Source organism: Pelodiscus sinensis, chromosome 2 (assembly GCF_049634645.1).
Source record: "Pelodiscus sinensis isolate JC-2024 chromosome 2, ASM4963464v1, whole genome shotgun sequence".
Classification (NCBI taxonomy): domain Eukaryota; kingdom Metazoa; phylum Chordata; order Testudines; family Trionychidae; genus Pelodiscus; species Pelodiscus sinensis.
Window position 1 is genome coordinate 38,523,029 of NC_134712.1, and position 17,921 is coordinate 38,540,949.

The 17,921-nt window shown below is 42.0% G+C and overlaps 1 protein-coding gene across 2 annotated transcripts in view; it reads right to left on the reverse strand.

Moving 5' to 3' along the window:
• The window catches only part of CPQ (carboxypeptidase Q), a 257,650-nt gene that overhangs the window by 75,008 nt on the left and 164,721 nt on the right, over positions 1 to 17,921 (reverse strand). For both annotated transcript variants that reach the window (XM_075920338.1, XM_006123927.4), the window contains one exon: positions 10,201 to 10,312. In XM_075920338.1, coding sequence (XP_075776453.1) covers positions 10,201 to 10,312 — 112 coding nt within the window. The remainder of the gene's footprint in view (positions 1 to 10,200; positions 10,313 to 17,921) is intronic.

The window sequence follows — 17,921 nt, forward strand, 5'->3', positions numbered from 1 at the left end:
GCGTCCACATCCTTTTTGTAGTGGGGGGCCCAGAACTGGACACAATACTCCAGATGCGGCCTCACCAAAGCCGAATAAAGGGGAATAATGACATCTCTGGATCTGCTGGCAATGCTCATCTTAATGCAATCTAATATGCCATTAGCCTTCTCGGCTACAAGGGCACACTGTTGACTCATATCTAGCTTCTCATCCACTGTAACCCCCAGGTCCTTTTCTGCAGAACTACTACTTAACCGGTTGGTCCCCAGCTTGTAACTATGCTTGGGATTCTTCTGTCCCAAGTGCAGGACTCTACACTTGTCCTTGTTGAACCTCATCAGATTTCTTGTGGCCCAATCCTCCAATTTGTCTAAGTCATTCTGTACCCTATCTCTGCCCTTAAGCGTATCTACCTCTCCCCCCAGCTTAGTGTCATCCGCAAACTTGCTGAGGGTGCAATCCATCCCCTCATCCAGACCATTAATAAAGATATTGAACAAAACCGGTCCTAGAACCGAACCTTGGGACACTCCACTAGAAACCCACCGTCATCCTGACATCGAGCCATTGATCACTACCCGCTGGGCCCGGTCTTCTAGCCATCTTTCTATCCATCTTACCGTCCATTTATCCAATCCACAATCCCTTAACTTGCTGGCAAGAATATTGTGGGAGACCGTATCAAAAGCCTTGCTAAAGTCAAGGTATATAACATCCACTGACTTCCCCATGTCCACCGAGCCAGTTACCTCATCATAAAAGCTAATCAGATTGGTCAGGCACGACTTGCCCTTTGTGAATCTATGCTAACTATTCCTAATCACTTTCCTCTCATCCAAGTGCCTCAATATGGATTCCTTAAGGATCCCTTCCATGATTTTTCCAGGAACCAAGGTAAGACTGACCGGCCTATAGTTCCCTGGATCATCCTTCTTCCTTTTTTTGAAGATGGGCACTACATTTGCCTTTTTCCTGTCATCCGGGATTTCTCCCGATCTCCACGACTTTTCAAAGATAATAGCCAAAGGCTCCACAATGACATTTGCCAACTCCCTCAGTACCCTTGGATGCACTAAGTCCGGACCCATGGATTTATGTACGTTTAGCTTTTCTAAATAGTTCCTAACCTGTTCTTTACCCACCACGGGCTGTCCATCTTCATCCCATCTTGCGTCACTTGGCGCAGAAGTCCAGGAGCCGACCTTGTCCGTGAATACAGAGGCAAAGAAAGCATTGAGTACTTCAGCTTTCCCCACATCATCTGTCACTAGGTTACCTCCTTCATCCATTAGGGGCCGCACACCCTCTCTGATCACCTTCTTCTTGTTCACATGCCTGTAGAAACCTTTCTTGTTGTCCTTCACATCCTTAGCCAGTCGCAATTCCATTTGCGCTTTCGCCTTCCTGATAACCCCCCGGCATTCTCGAGCTATACCTTTAAACTCCTCCCTGGTCATTTGTCCAAGTTTCCACTCTTTGTAAGCTTCCTTTTTGTGCTTAAGTTCACCAAGGATTTCCCCTGTAAGCCAGTCCTACCATGTTTGCCTCTCTTGCTATGCGTCGGATGGTTTCTTTCTGTGCCTTCAATAAGACTTCTTTAAAATACTGCCAGCTGTCCTGGACTCATTTCCCCTTCATGTTAACATCCCAGGGGATTCTGCCCATCAGATCTCGGAGGGAGTCAAAATCTGCTTTTTTGAAGTCCAAGGTGTGTATTTTACTACTCTCTTTTCTTCCTTTGGTCAGGATCCTGAAATCTACCATCTCATGATCACTGCTTCCCAGGTTGTCACCCACCTCTACTTCCCCTATTAGTTCCTCCCTGTTTGTGAGCAGAAGGTGAAGCTGCAGACGGCCCCTGGTCGGATCCTTCAGCACCTGTGTCAAGAAGTTATCCCCAACATTCTCCAAAAACTTCCTGGATTGCCTGTGTACTGCCGTATAGGTTTCCCAGCAGATGTCAGGGTGATTAAAGTCGCCCACGAGAACCAGGGCCTGCGATCTGGAAGCTTCGCTCAGTTGTCCAAAGAAAGCCTCATCTACCTCATCCACCTGATTCAGTGGCCTGTAGCAAACACCAACCACAACATCAATGCTGTTGTTTGCTCCTTTAAACTTAACCCATAGACTCTCAACAGGTTTTTCTCCCTCTTTATACTGGAGTTCAGAGCAATCGTAGTGCTCTCTTACATATAGTGCAACTCCTCCTCCTTTTCTCCCCTGCCTGTTCCTGAACAGTCTATACCCTTCCATGACAGCGCTCCAGTCATGAGAGTCATCCCACCAAGTCTCTGTTATCCCAATTAAATCATATTTCTTGGTCTGGGCCAGGGCCTCCAGTTCTTCCTGTTTGTTGCCCAGGCTTCTCGCATTAGTGTACAAACACTTCAGGTAACCAGTTGATCGTCCTATCTTCTCCATTCGAAACATGGGTCCTCCTTTCTTGCCCCTTCCTCTCTGCATTTCTTCCCGGTATCCGACTTTCCCACTCCCCTCAGGGTTGTGGTCACCGTCCCCCGACGTACCTAGTTTAAAGCCCTCCTCACTAGGTTTGCAAGCCTGCCCGCAAAGATGCTCCTTCCTCTCTTCGTTAGGTGGATCCCATCTCTTCCTAACAATCCTTGCACCCGGAACAGAGTCCCATGGTCGAAGAAACCAAAGCCCTCTCTGCGACACCATCTGCGCAACCACGCATTTACGTCCTCAATTCGACGATCCCTGCCCAGTCCTTTCCCTTCAACAGGGAGAATGGAGGAGAATACCACTTGCGCTCCAAATTCTTGGATCCTTCTTCCTAGCGCTACATAATCCGCAGTAACACGCTCAAGATCATTCTTGGCCGTATCATTAGTTCCCACGTGGAGAAGCAGGAAGGGGTAGCGATCCGAAGGTTTGATCATCATTAGGCTTCCTAATCCGAACTAGCTACTCCGTGCCGCGTGTAGCCGCGCGGCACGGGGTTCGAACTAGCCGGCATTTAAAAATGGCGCCAGCCGGCTTCATGCAAATGAAGCCCGGGAAATTCAAATCCCGGGTTTCATTTGCAACTGCGGATGACTACATTACCCCCGCTAGTTCGAACTAGCGGGGTAGTGTAGACATACCCTCAGAGACATAAAGGATAATACCTTCAATAAATTATTTTTTTAAAAATGCTATTGCACATCAACAGCGTTAAACATTTTTAGTTATGGTGAGGAAACAACATGGTTTGAAATACAAATTTAACTAATTTATAATTTATTTACTTTTAAACAGGGTAAACCACAATTCTGCATCGCTAGCACTTAGCATGGGCTGACACCTTCTATTCAGTGGTTTGGTTTATTTTTATATCAACAGCAGAGAATTTCTTTTAAATACAGCCTCTTCTCATAGGTAGCACATAATTACCATAATATTAATTTGTGACAATGGCAGATGCAAAATCACAACTATATAATGACTAGGTACTGTTAGGTCATCAATGGAAAATGCTATGTGGTGGTTATTACTCAAACAACTTTGTAACAGAGTAAATGAAAGTGCTTCATTTTAATAGGATCAACTGTGTGTAACAGCTCCATTATAGGTCAAACAACCAATCAATACATTATTCTAAAATTCATAACCCAAAATGCTTTGCCATTAGTATTGGAAATTTAATTTTTATACACATACATACGATAATTTACAAAAACCTTTCTATATCTAGAGAGAGAACCAAGACAGCACACTAGAGGCACGTCTACTCTACACAGAAGATTGATGCTACCACGGTCGATCTTCTGGGGTTTGATTTAGAGGATCTAGTATAGACCTGCTAGATCGAATTGAAAGGGTGCCCCCGTTAGTGCCAGTATTCCTCCTCCCTGCAAGAAGTAAGGGAAGCCGACGGAAGTGTTTGCTCTCATTGATCTGCTGTGTGAGTGGGAATTTAAGATACATCACCTCTAGCTACATATTTTACATAGCTGGAGTTGTGTATCTTACTTTGACCTTCCCATTTAGGGTAGACCAGGCCTAGGAGACCCACAATAAGCAATAGAACTTATGCATGTGCTCACAGATAAGAAAAATTATGCACTCATTTTATGTCTTCTCTGGACCAGACTGAGATCACAACCTCATTTCGCTTGGGATCCAAGCCGGTTATGAAGGCAGGTGTCCATAAATTAAAACATAGTGTTTGAACTCACTGTTCTATAGCTTGCTCCAAATGTAAACCATGTTCTCTGTGTTTGATTCTGAACTAAGCTAAGCTTGATTTCATTTATTTTTAATTTATCACATATAATTTTGATTTCATTTATTGCAGAATATTCTGAATTTGTAAATCTTGCAAGGGAAGACCCAATGCACATTGTGTCGGTGTAACAAGAACTCATGTAATGGCAAACCAAACAGAGGGTACTAGCAAAAACTCTAATAATTCCCAGCTGAGAAAAACAGGACTTGACCACAGTTTTACAGTAAACGTACAAGCCACCCAATCTACTACCTGAAGAAATCAAATATTTCAACAAGGAGTGGAAATGGATTTCATTCCTGCATGAAAAGACACCCACTGAATAAAAGTTATAAAATGTCATTAAGAACTCAGAAGATACAAAACAGAGCACTCTAAAGGGCATCAATTAAGAAACTTGATTGGCTACTATATTTCAAGAATCATACAAAAGAGAAGAAAAAAAACAATTTAAAAGCAACTAAGAATTCCCCCCTAAAACTAAAATTGACTTTACCCTCCTTCTCCCCAATAAACAAAATAAAAAACAAAAAAACCCAAAAGTCACCAGCTAAATTACTTTAAATAAAGTCACTGACTTTATTTAAATCTATTCACTCTGCAGCAAGGAAAATGAGAAGGCTTTCAAATAAGGCAAAATAAAAGATGCATTTATTTATTTGCAGAAGTGCCTGGCACTTGTCATCACTGTAGTATATGGCTAATAGCATAACAGAACACTTAACATCCTTTTCCCCCCATGAAGAGCTCAGCATGGAGTAATGAGATTTTCAAGTACACATAATCTTGCAATTAGAACAGTGAAATGAACATTAAAAGGCAAGGCTGGTGGTTAAACTGAGCCATAGCTGAAGATCACAATGGCTGATTTTATTTTTAAACTAAGATTTAGATAATTTGTGTGTGCAACAAACACTGAGCATAGAAATTGGACAGTTCTGAAGACACCTCACACAAATAACTGCTCATTTGTTCAGTGTATTCTTTAAAATTACCAAAAGCTACACAATATAGAGAATGTTCACAAACTGATAGTTATGGCCCCCACATAAGCAAAGCACTTAAGCATATGCTTAACTTGGGACTTAGACACCTGAGTAAGAATGAGAGAAGATATCTAGATGATCTTCTGAATTTAGGGATGTGAATGGGTAAGCAGATAACCTTAATGGGTGATGGTGCTTACCTGGTAATGCTGAACCATAATCTGGGAGCAGACCTCCACCAGGAGGATGAGGGGGAAGGGTGAAAGTGGTGGTGTCTGTAGTTCCACAATTCAAGATGTTTGGAAGCAAAACAAAACTCCATTACTGAAATGCTCTGGCATCTTTTCAATCCAGTTCAATCTTAGAACTGTTGGAAATTCGTTGTTGAATTCAGAAAGTGTTCCTTAGGGTACGTCTAGATTACAGGCTTTTGTCGACAGAAGTTTTGTCGACAGATACTGTCGACAAAGCTTCTGTCAACAAAGAGCGTCTAGACTACATTCAGTTCTGTCGACAAAGCAAGCTGCTTTGTCGACAAAACCCTGTAGTCTAGACACAACCCTAGATGCAATAACACCTTCTGTCGACAGAACTCTGTCAACAAAAGGCGTTATGCCTCGTAAAATGAGGTTTACTAGAGTCGACAAAACTGCTGAGTTCTGTCGACGTTATGTCGACAGAACTCAGCGGTAGTGTAGACGCAGGTATAGTTTTGTCGACAAAAGTCCACTTTTGTCGACAAACCTCTGTAGTCTAGACACACCCTTAGTTTTATGTATGTGCTTCACTTTCAAAAGGATGGTACTTTATATTTCTCTCAAAGCTGGTCCATAAAAGTTCTATAGCATCACAACTGTGAAAACTGGCTTGTGTAAAACATGTTGGTATTTTGGCCCCAATTCAGCTAGGGATATACAATCTCATTTAAGGAGTTAACCTAAGGGATAAAAGGAAAGCACAGTGTAGACATACCCTCACAGCTAAATACGAGATCCAACAGATAGCTTAGCATAAGTAGTTAGCACATACTCTAAAGGGATCATTCAAGGTGAAATGGCTCATTAGCAACCCTTCAGTCAGAGAACAAAAGGGAAGGTAGGAGGCTACAGTTTGCTGAAATAAACCATAAATCCAGTGTCTATTAAACCATTATTTTTAGTGTCTGGGAAAGTTATGAATTTAAGCTCCAGTGCTGTCTTTTGAAAGGGACAAGTTTTGTGCAGATTTTCTTTTAGGATGAGAACTGATAGGTCAAATACAGAGTGAGTGTTTGGCGAAAAGTATTCAGCCTCAGGTGATAGGGGTTTGTGTGTTTTATCATTTTCCCATGTGAGTTAATTTGAGATCATAGTGGCTGCAGATTTTGCATCTGTTATTCTGGCTAGATCTGGTACCCCACAACAGAACTTGACACTATACTAAAATGAAGAACTAGAAGAATTCCTCTGTAAGCTCTATCTCAAATTATTCTTTCAACACTCTCTATTACCATGTCCCCACCAACAGTTATAAGAAATTAATCATCTGCCTAGACACCACAGAGCAGGCAAAAATGCATTCTTGATCATTATGTTGATTGACTGTGAAATCTGTGAAATCCTTAAACATCACACACACCCCAACATCTCCACCATCAAGAGGACAGATATACAGTCCCTGAAAACTAACGACCAGAAAACAATCAGCAGACAAAGAGGACACGATCACAGTCCTCAACCATGATGATTATGTGAATAAGGTCATCAGACAAATCTCTGACAGCATTTACTATTAGGAACTCAAAGAGGACCCCACACCACAGTTTACCTGGGAATTTATGGATATCATCAAATCCTTCCACAAACAATTCCAGGAGAAAAATCTACAACCTCATTCCCCACAAACCCACTGCAGGGACCTTCTATGTGCTTTCCAAGATACACAGACAAGGGCACCCAGGCAGACCCACCTTACCAGGCCACAATACTTTTATTGATTGAAAATTAGGGCTCATAAAAACCATTCTGTAAGAGATGTATTCCCCATGCTAGTCCTGAGAGGGCTAAAATAGGCCAGGCTAAGCCAATGACCTGATTAGGCAGCCAAAGAGGAAGTCTGGTGCTGTGTGGAGAGCTTTGATTACAAAGAAGCCCACCAGCGAGGGAACAGGCAGGGCTTCTATAAATCTGAGAGCTGATAACTCCTAGGGAAGGGGTGGGCAATCATATTAGAAGGGGAAGCCACCTCACAAATTTTTGAAGGGCTGGGCCTTGAGTGGAAGGGGCGGGGCTAGGACACTGCCATGCTCCCCAGCCCACAGACCCTGATTGGCCTGGGGGTGGGGAAGAACATGAAGTCTTTGCCTCCTGTTCCCCGGCGCCTACAGAGAACTGCCAGCTGTTCAGAACAGCCGGCGGTTCACTCCAGATGCCACACGTCCCTGGCAGGGAAAGGAGATTTCGTGCACTCCCCTGTACCCAGGTCTCGATGGGCCTGAGGGTGGGGGAGCAGCAGGGTGGCTGTGGGCTGGACTGACCCATTTGGCAAGCCAAATCTGGCCTACGGAGGCTCTCTTGTCCACTCCCTCTTAGAGGAAAGAGAGATGTGTTTGGACTTTACAGAGTGTAAAAATTAGGGATGTTAGCTATCAATTAATTGAATAATCGTGCCAGTGCATCAAAACTTAGCGGTTATTCCATTATTTGATAGTCCCCCGGGGCAGGGCCAGCAGCCAGTGTGCTCCTGGCCCCCCTCTCAGGGAGCACCCTGCCATCCCACACTGCTGCCTCTGTATCAGCGCTTGGGGTGATCTGGATCTGGGATGGCTCACACGAACCGGCCAACGCATAGGATGGCTCTGACTATAATCCAGATGTACAGAGCTTAGGGTGCCTGACTTTCCTGAAGTGCCACTCGGAGGCCATGCAGAAGGACAGCCAGGGAGCACTGTGGAGAACAGGCACTGCACAAAGTACCACCCATGAGACACGGAGTGGCAGTAACCAGTGGTCCCCAATTAGGATTGCCAGGCATCCAGTTTTAGACCAGATCACCCAGTTGAAAAGGGATCTTGGGAGTGCTGGCCGGCCCAGTCAGCAGCACAGTAGGGACCCGGGACTAACGCAGGCTCAGTATCTGCCCTGGCTCTGCCCAGCTCTCCGAAATGGCCACTGGGGTGGTTTGTGCAGCCCCATGGTGCATGTGCAGCCAGAGAAGTTCTGTGCATTGTCCCTGCCCTGAGTGCCAGCTCTGCAGCTGCCATTGGCCAGGAACCATGACCAAGCTGTGGAAACAGCATCTGTGAGTATGAGGGAAGTGCACAGAGCTTCCTTGCCTGTCCATGCACTTAGGAGCTGCAGGGACCAGGTGGCATAATAAATTGCATTACCTCCTGCACTCCAACCCTCTGTCCCAGCCTGGAGACCCCTTCTGTACCCAAACTCCCTCCCCAAACCCTGCACATTCCCTCCCAACCTTCTGCACCCAGACCTGAGTCCCCTCCTGCACCTCAAATCCTCATTCCTGGCTAGAACTCTCAACCCACCACATCTCAACCCGCTGCCCAGCCCATAGCCCCTTCCTTTACATCAAACCCTCCAGAGCCCACCCCCCCCATCCACAGCCCTCACTCTCCCACACCCCAATCCTCTCCCCCAGCCTGGAGCCCCCCCTGCACAAATCCCTCAACCCTTGCCCCATCCTAGACCCTACACCCTCAGCCTGTGCCCACACCCCATCCTGCACTCCAAGTCCCTCAGCCCCACCTAGAGCCCGCAACCCAAGTTGGAGCCCTCCCCCCCCAAATTTCAATCCCCTACCCTAGCCTAGTGAAAGTGAATGAGGATTTGGAAGAGTGAACAACAGTGAGATGGGGAATGGAGCAACCTGGGCATGGAGCATTAGAGAAGGGGCAAGGCCTGGTTGTTCGGTTTTGTGCAATTAGACAGTTAGCAAACCTATCTCTGATCGGCCAAATGCCCCTACTTAATCCCAGGAAGTTATCTCATTGCAGTCTGATTTCAACCCCGACTCGTGTCAGCCAGTTCTAGTCTGATATTGTCTCTGAACTCCAATCTCCGACTTCAGCTTGATTCTGACCCTGATACCTGTCTCTTGATTCCAACCTGGTATTGCCTCTGATCTCTGGTATCTGACCCTCTCCTGACTCTGACTCTTGTGTATAGGACATGGTCTTGCAGTTCCTCAAATTCTTGCCTAATAACTCTATTCCTCATGGCAGTCCTCAGCCAGCTGTGCCCCCTAGGCTAGATTACCGACATCCTGGTCCCTGACACAGAAGCAGGTAGCCTACAGTTACTCCCTGGGAGGAAGAAGTTGGAATGCTGGTAAACCCAGAGCAAGAAGGGAGCCTGACATGTGAAAATCTCAGGGAAAGTGGCAGCAAGATCCATGAGGGAAAAAGACTTGGCTGCTTCTCAGAGGGTTTCTGAGCTGCAACAATGAGTAGAGGGTGGATCCAGGTTTCCTCACCTGCCTTGGTGAAGTGGCACTACCTGGGAATGGGAAGACTGCCTGAGTCAGTCTGGTTTTAATAAAACCCATTTCTCACATCAACAATAATCAGTGTAATAAAACATATTACCTCACCCACCTTCTCTCTCTAATACCCTGGGACTGATACAGCTACAACAACACTGTAAAGCACTATCAGAGTTCTCTCTGACTGTAGGTTTTATTGTTAAAAATGTATCCCTCCCTCCACTTAAATGGTGCAGACACAATTAGACAATTGTATTCTAATTATCTGAGCTCTTAAGAATAGATGGTGGGTGAACGTAGGGCCGGGGGAAGCAAGCCCTCAACCCCTTCTGTGCGAGGCCCCATCTCACACAGGAGCCAAGCCCTCACCCCACAGGAAGAAGGTGGCATAAGAGGGAAACCTATAGGAATATTTTTCTGGATTTGTGCTCATAATTGTGTAGCTGATGAATATCTTTAAAAAAGATAGTTTTAAAAAAGTTGCATGACAGTCTTGGAAGTCTTAAACATTATATAAATATTTACCAAGATCCTTAATAAGAGACAATGCTTCCCATGATATAAATGCTCCACCACCGTCATCCATGGCTCCCTGCCCAACATCCCAGCTGTCCAGATGTCCGCTGACTAGTACAACCTAAAAATGCAATAAGAAAAGGACATGTATATGAAAACAACAGACTAGAAAAGCCATACAAGATACTTCTATGTATTGTGCTACAAGAATTCATGGGGTAGGTGTGCCCCATGTTGTTTAAAGATTTTCAAAATTCTGCTTTTTAGTTAACAGAAGTGTAAACCGAGGACCACACGCCTTGTCATCCTGGCTCAGAGCATTGGCTTAATGAAGTCTGGTATCCTGCATCTGCTAGTGACTAATAACAAATGCTTAAGTGAAAGATTTAGCCCTCACAGCACGCCTAGCAAACTGCAGCAATCAGTTTAAACTTTTAAACATGAAGAATGATTAAATTTATTTTAAGATGTATGACTAGTAAATATGTACTTTGACTGTCGGGTCTCCAGGGCAGAGACTGTCATTTTATAACTTGTTTGTACAGTCCCCAGCATAGGGAGACTATGGTCCATGACTGGAGCCCCTCTGAACATGCTACCACAAAATAAAACACCACCACCATATACCTCCACCACTACACAATCTACCAGCACTGTGTAGTGTTATAATTACAGTAGTCAGATAGGAATTTTAAAATGAATAATATATGCGTTTAGAATCCTAGAATCCTAGAATACTAGAACTGGAAGGGACCTCGAGAGGTCATCGAGTCCAGTCCCCTGCTCTCATGGCAGGACCAAATACTGTCTAGACCATCTCTGATAGACATTTATCTAACCTACTCTTAAATATCTCCAGAGATGGGGATTCCACAACCTCTCTGGAAGACACAAATTATTATAAGTAAATATTTGTCAATATTATCCAGTTCTTTTTGATCCTAAAAAAACAAACAAAAAAGTATTTAATTTTAATATACTATGGCTGTGAATGTCTTACACTGGCTACACGCTGCAGATGAAATCTACCCTACACAAAGATGGAATATCTGCTCTGAGCAGGAGATAATTGTTTTCAAATATATCAACTGAAAAAAGATATCCTGAACATATCTGGAAATAAAGCCTGCAGTGTATGTGGTAACACGGTCATTAAAATGAATCTCAAGAGGGTATCTGGTACACAGATTTTGTGAACACATACTGCAGCTGGATTGACATAGGTTTGTTACTATCCACTGTATCAGTGATCTGCAAACTAAGATTTTAGTGAAGAAATGTAAGAGTTCTGAAGGAGGTGTTAACTGTCTAGAATGTCAAAAACTGTCTGCACCAAAACTTTAAAATGGCTATGGTATTTAATCAACAATTGGTTCTGGAAAAATAAATGATCACTCCTGGGAAATATAACTTCCGGGTGAAATGAATTGAGGGCACGTTTATAAACATATTAAAAATTGAGTTTATAATACATGTAATGCCTTCACTGCCACAGTGAAAGAACGCCTCACTAACACTGGATGATGTTCCCTGGCAACAATCTCTACACAAGAGTCTGATAGGGAATTACTTCTTATTCTTGTGAAATAACACATATTGCAACAGCAGGAAACTTTGAATCAGACAATGGTGTAATCCCTCATGGGATTACAGACTCTAATCACAAAGCATCTTTCCCAGCTTCAGAACATTACACTGAAACAGATTAAGATTCAAGTGGATTGAGAGCATTTTATGGATGAACTTTTACTTATATTAATGCCAAGAATAATTAAGTAAAGGCAACCAGTGTACTTCTAAGAAATTTCACAGTATAGACTTGCTTTTTGGCTATCACACTTCTACAGTAACCACTGTTATAGAGATTCTCTCCAGGAATTCTCCCTGCATTGCTTAACGATTATACACATGCACACACATTTATTCTGATTAGTAAAATATATTGTAAAAGGAGACCAAAGCTCTAGGAACTTTTGACATAAATTACAAAAAAGTATAGCAACTCAAGCTACAAGTCAACCTCCACTAAGAGTCCTTCCAAACAAAAAAATCCCAGGACTCTCACAAAAATTCAATGCCCATTTTTGCCCTTGGGCACACAAATGGATAGGGTTTATAGAGGAAACATTTCTGCAGAGAGTTTCCCCTTTAAAATAATATAGCAGTCATTTGAAGTGGCTTAGGGGTCTGCGGATGCATTAGTAGACTAAAGTACTGTGAATTAGTGAATATAACACATGGGTTATACAAGTTTTTACAAACCCCGCCTCCCACCCCCCCGGTGGGGTATACATGTCCGTGTCTTATGCAAGCTGATTTTTACTCAAATTAAAAGAAGACAAGACCAACATGATACGGCACATTGGCTATCTCTGTGTGCAAGAACCCACTTCACCAGTTTTTCTTCTAGTTTTGGCCACTTGGCTTTCTTTCCTTGGAGTGCTCTTTTCCGAGGATTTAATTTCTCAATTTCCTCTTCTTCTTTTCTTCACTCCTGAACAGACTTTTCGTTGATGGAAAATTTTCTCCCCGCTGCTCTATTGCCATTTTCTTTTGCATATGTCAGAACAGATAATTTAAAATTGGATGTATATGATTTGCACTTAGGCAGCCTTACAAATATTTTGTTATAAACTGAAGAGGTTTTAAAATGGTGTGGTTCGTAGGGCTTATATACCGGTAACAGGGTAGTACTTATTGCTCAGCTGCCTCAGCTGTGGTTCATTACCGGTTCATTACCTGCAGTTCATTATCTGCAGGTTATGTACATCTGCGGGTAATCTAAGATTTTTTTTACACATGAAAGAAAAACTGTGGGTAATACACAAGTGCGTGTTATACATGAACGTGGGTTATATACACTAATTTACAGTAGTTGAGGTTATCAAGGATGTATAATAAATGATTATTCATATGAATTTCCAATTTGTCATATAGCTGTCACCTCCACAGATGTGCTATATACTTTCTACTGTATACATACATACAAATAGAGAGTTTTTAAATGTGCACCAAATTTCCACATATAACACTGTCTGTTGGTGCAGACAGAACATAAGCATAAAATAATGATATAAGTAATCTATTCAGTTTCACTAACAGAGAAACACAAAGATCTGTGTAAGACAGCATTGGAATACATGTGCCAGTTCTATAAAGATATTTTTTAGGATTAGATAGATGTCCATTCAATATGACAGTCCGAGCTTTGGCTTTTCTGCAGTTTCACTGTAAAGAAATTATTTTTCCATCACAACATTCTTATAAAGGGCAATAGGAAAAAAAGTAAAACAGGAAATGTTATTTTATTTCCTTATAGGCCAGCACTGTTGACTGATATCAGATACCTGTCAGTCATACACTTAATTTCTATCAATCAAGCTGCACTTACTATGAAAGCTAGCTGAATCATTATCCATCTATCCCATCCACCCACCCACCCACCAGGGGGCACTCCTTTTCCAAGTCTGAGTGCCTTATGCCACTACAAAACAATCCTCCATGTCATATTTGCTCATTCATACTCAAGCCGTTATGCAAAAATTGTACACATGCCATTAGGAAGACAAGGTAGAACCATTATAGGAGCCACTTTCAGACTCTTCTCAAGAAACCCTTTCTTGACGCCGACCCTCTTCCAATTACCATCTTATCTCAAATCCTTCCTTTTTGAGCATGGTGTTTCGAACAGGTGTGGTAACAGAACTGTGCTATATGTGGAGTCACTATTATAGGCAGTGCAGGTAACTATGCCCAAAGTTAAGGTTGCTCAACATTTTCAATTATGAGAGTCTGTATTCCATTGTTTAGAAATTTTCAAAACTTAAATCACTTGACATTAATTTTCCATACCTTGTGTCTGCTTCAGGTGGCATTAGTTCTGCCCCCCCCCCCCCAGCTAAATAAAATACATCAGAGATAACAGGGCAATTCCAGATTGGCATACCAAATGCAGTTTTCTAATATGCAAAATATGCAGGACCAATATCTGAGCACAGCTTTAGGCAGATCACTATATTCAATCCAATCAAAAAACTGCTTTAAAATTGTGGTATCCCCATTTCAGAAGTCCTTTCCTTACCCCCATCCATCCTACATGCATAAAACCCTAAAAAATACCAACACAATACTGCTGTTTTCCATAAGTAGGACTAAAACACTATTAAAACTACTCCTCAGGTAGAGGAATCCACTTACAAATTGGGGTCTGTGTGTTTAAGCACATACATGAATAAAACATATGTATTATTATTATATTACTATAGTGCCTAGGAATCTCATTGATGGACATGAATCCTATTTAGCTAAGCCTTGTACAAACACAGGACAAAAAGACAATATTGTTAGCTGGATAATTTGCCCACTCTGCCAGTATGGCAACTGTGAGTGGGCAGGTTTCTGCAACTTACAAGAATCCAAGGATTCTCTGTTTTATAAGAAATAAAAAAAGAGCAGAGACAGAAGGGTTTATGCATTACTAACAAAAAACTGATACACTTAAGCCTAGCACACCCAAGAAAGTCTTTTAATTAGTATCTTCATATACATGGTATACAACTGTGGCATTGCTCTGAGACACTCTTTAGAATGTATTATTTATAATAACAATAGCTTCAAATTTCATCTGGGAAAATGCTAGAGTACTGTATTGAAACACAGCATGTAGACATTAGCATCCATGATCACCTCTCTCAAATTATTCCTTAATTCATTGGCTGTAATATAAAATATGGCTTCTGCTTATTTTTTGTTAATATTTCCTGTACATTTTTTGGTGCCCAGACTTGTACCCTGACCCCCACTTGCAACTTCCCCGCCCCTCCCCCAAAACCCCTAAAGGTGGCCTACCCTACTGCAGCAACATATCTCAATCCATACAAAACAACTGCCTTTACAATACCTACATTCCTCATCTACAGACTAGTTTTTAAATATAGTACAGTAGTTCCATATGAGTATAATGTGATGGCATTTTAAAATCAGTCTGTTGTCTGTTCCATCAAGTGCTTTTCTGAAATCCAGATAAATCAGGTCTTTTCTTTCATCCTTCTCCAGTCTGATAATGTGCTTGAAAAACTTGAACTGAATTTGTCAGGCATGTGCTTCCTTTCATGAATCCAATTTAACTGTTCCAAGAACAGAAGAGATATTGGTGGATGAAAGAAAAAACATCTGCCATTAGCAAATTCTTCCAGGAAAAGCTGAAAAATGATTGTACTCATTCAAACAGACAACATGCTTGCTTTTCAAATAATGCTGCATGTTATGCTATTACTATCAGTAGTAAGATTAATTTAATTTTAAACATATTAAAGTGTAAGAGAGATTTTATGATTAATTATTGTTGTCCCCTTTTTCCCAAGTGTCTAGTCAAATTTCAGACCTTGGGGATGCTGCATTTGAGAAAAGAAATTTGTGGTAGTGAAGCATCTCTTTGATGTAGTTTTATTTATGAAGAATGTATAAGTGGTATATTCACTTAACACTGAAGGAACTAAGAACCTAAAAGGAGCAGTTTCTTAGCTTGGTCAGTCAGTCAAGAGAAGGCCCAAAATCTCTCTCTTATTCACTATCTTTTTCCAGGGTCATACTTTGCTTACACGCTGTTGCTTGGCTTTCTTGCCTCCCCTTTTCTCTCCCTGTCTGAACTTTTTATGGGTTCTTCCACCCTGCACACCTCATCCAAACAGACCTGGTAACAAAACACAGTCAAAGCCTTCCAACTGCCATCATGGTGCTAATTTCCAAGCAGGTAGGATTAGTGTTTGTTTGGGTGTGGCCCTTTAACTGTCTCTTACAACTCTCTTAAATAGAGGACTGATTTGTTCACTCATCAATTTGAATGAGTTTTTAACAGCCCATAACAAAGGCTTCACACAGCTGACAACAGTATACTGCTAGTGAACAGCATTACATATATTACTAGATCATCACAGCAAAACGCATCTATCAAAACAAATGAGTGCCCAGTTTCCTATTGCCTTACCTTATGCAGAGTAATGTAATAAGCTACTACTAGATAAAGGTCTTGACATGTTTAAAACCTGGTTTAATTATCCCCAGCGTGATTCCATTGATTTCAGTAGATAAATACAGCTGTCGTTTTGGTTCTCGGTTTTGTTTTTTTTAAACTTTGAATTAATTGATTGACAATTAAGGTAATTTACTCTTTTATAACTCTACAGATTCTCTACTTGTCTTTTCCAGGTTACAAATATTTGTGATTTTCCCTAGAGGTCAGCCCCCAGGATAATGTTTGTTGCCTAGAACAAATTTTTGGTGAGTGTCCACACTAAGCTAGGGGAAGAGAAAGATCTACGGGAGGATAGGGATAGTTTCCAGAGTGACATGGACAAACTGTAGGATTGGGCCAAAAGAAATCTGATGAGGTTTAACAAGAACAAGTGCAGAGTCATGCACTTGGGACAGAAGAATACCAAGCACTGCTACATGCTGGAGACCAAACGGCTAAGCACCAGTTTGGCAGAAAAGGACCTGGGGATTACAGAAGCTGAATGAGTCAACAGTGTGTCCATGTAGCTAAAAAAATGAATGGCATATTGGGGTGCATTAGTAGGAGCATTACCAGCAGATCTAGGGTATGTCTCCACTGCAGCAATATTTCAGGATAGCTATTCTGTGTCTTAACAGCATACCCGTTATTTTGAAATATCTTTCAAAATAACAGGCTCGTTATTCCGACATCTCTGTAAACCTTGTTCCACAAGAATTAAGGGAGATTTTTTAATAGCAGTTTGTTTTGAAATTTGGCGTTGTGTCGACAGCACCAAATTACGAAATAAACTATTTCAAAATACACTTGAAATAAGCTATGCAATTTGTGTAGCTTAAATTGTGGATCTTATTTCGAGCTAAGGGTGCAGTGAAGATGCACCCCTAGTAGAGCAGTGATTCTTCCCCTTTATTCAGCACTGATAAGGCCACATCTGGAGTACTGCATCCAATTCAGGACAAGACCTCCTCCCCAACCCCTGCCATTACAGAAAGGATGTGGATGCAGTGGAGAAAGTCCAGTGGAGGGCAATAAAAATGGAGCACATGATTTATGAGGAAAGGCAGAGAGATTTGGGCTTATTTAGTCTATAGAAGAGGCTGGGAGGGAAGGGGAGAGAGGGAAGATTTGGCAGCAGCCTTTAACTACCTAAAGGGGGATCCCAAAGAGGAGGGAGGGAGACTGTTCTCAGTGATGACAGATGACAGAACAAGGAGCAATGGCCTCAAGTTGTAGTGGGGAAAGTCTAGGTTGGATATTAGGAAAAACCATTTCATTGAAAGGGTGCTAAAGCACCGGGATGGGTTACTTAGGAAGGTGGTTGAATCTCCATCCCTGGAGGCTTTTAAACCCTAGCTTGACAAAGCCCAGGCTGGGAATAATTTAGTTGTAACTGGTCCTGCTTTTAGCAAGGGGCTGAACTCAAAGACCTCCTGAGGACTCTTCCAACCCTGTGATTCTATGCTTTACAAGTGTTAACTACTTCAAGTTAATTAGCAGTTTACTCAAGTAAAAAAGTCTAATGAAGACATGCCCTAACACAATACTGAGAACATTACAAATTTTAATTGATTTTATTGTATTCTTTAAATTATGTTTTCTGCTTTGGTCTCCAACTAATAATGACTTCATCTTATAGCCCCTTTAATTATATTTCACAGGCATTCAGAATGGCTTTCAAATAATCAGTCTAGCTGTCTTAACCAATTTGCAGTCT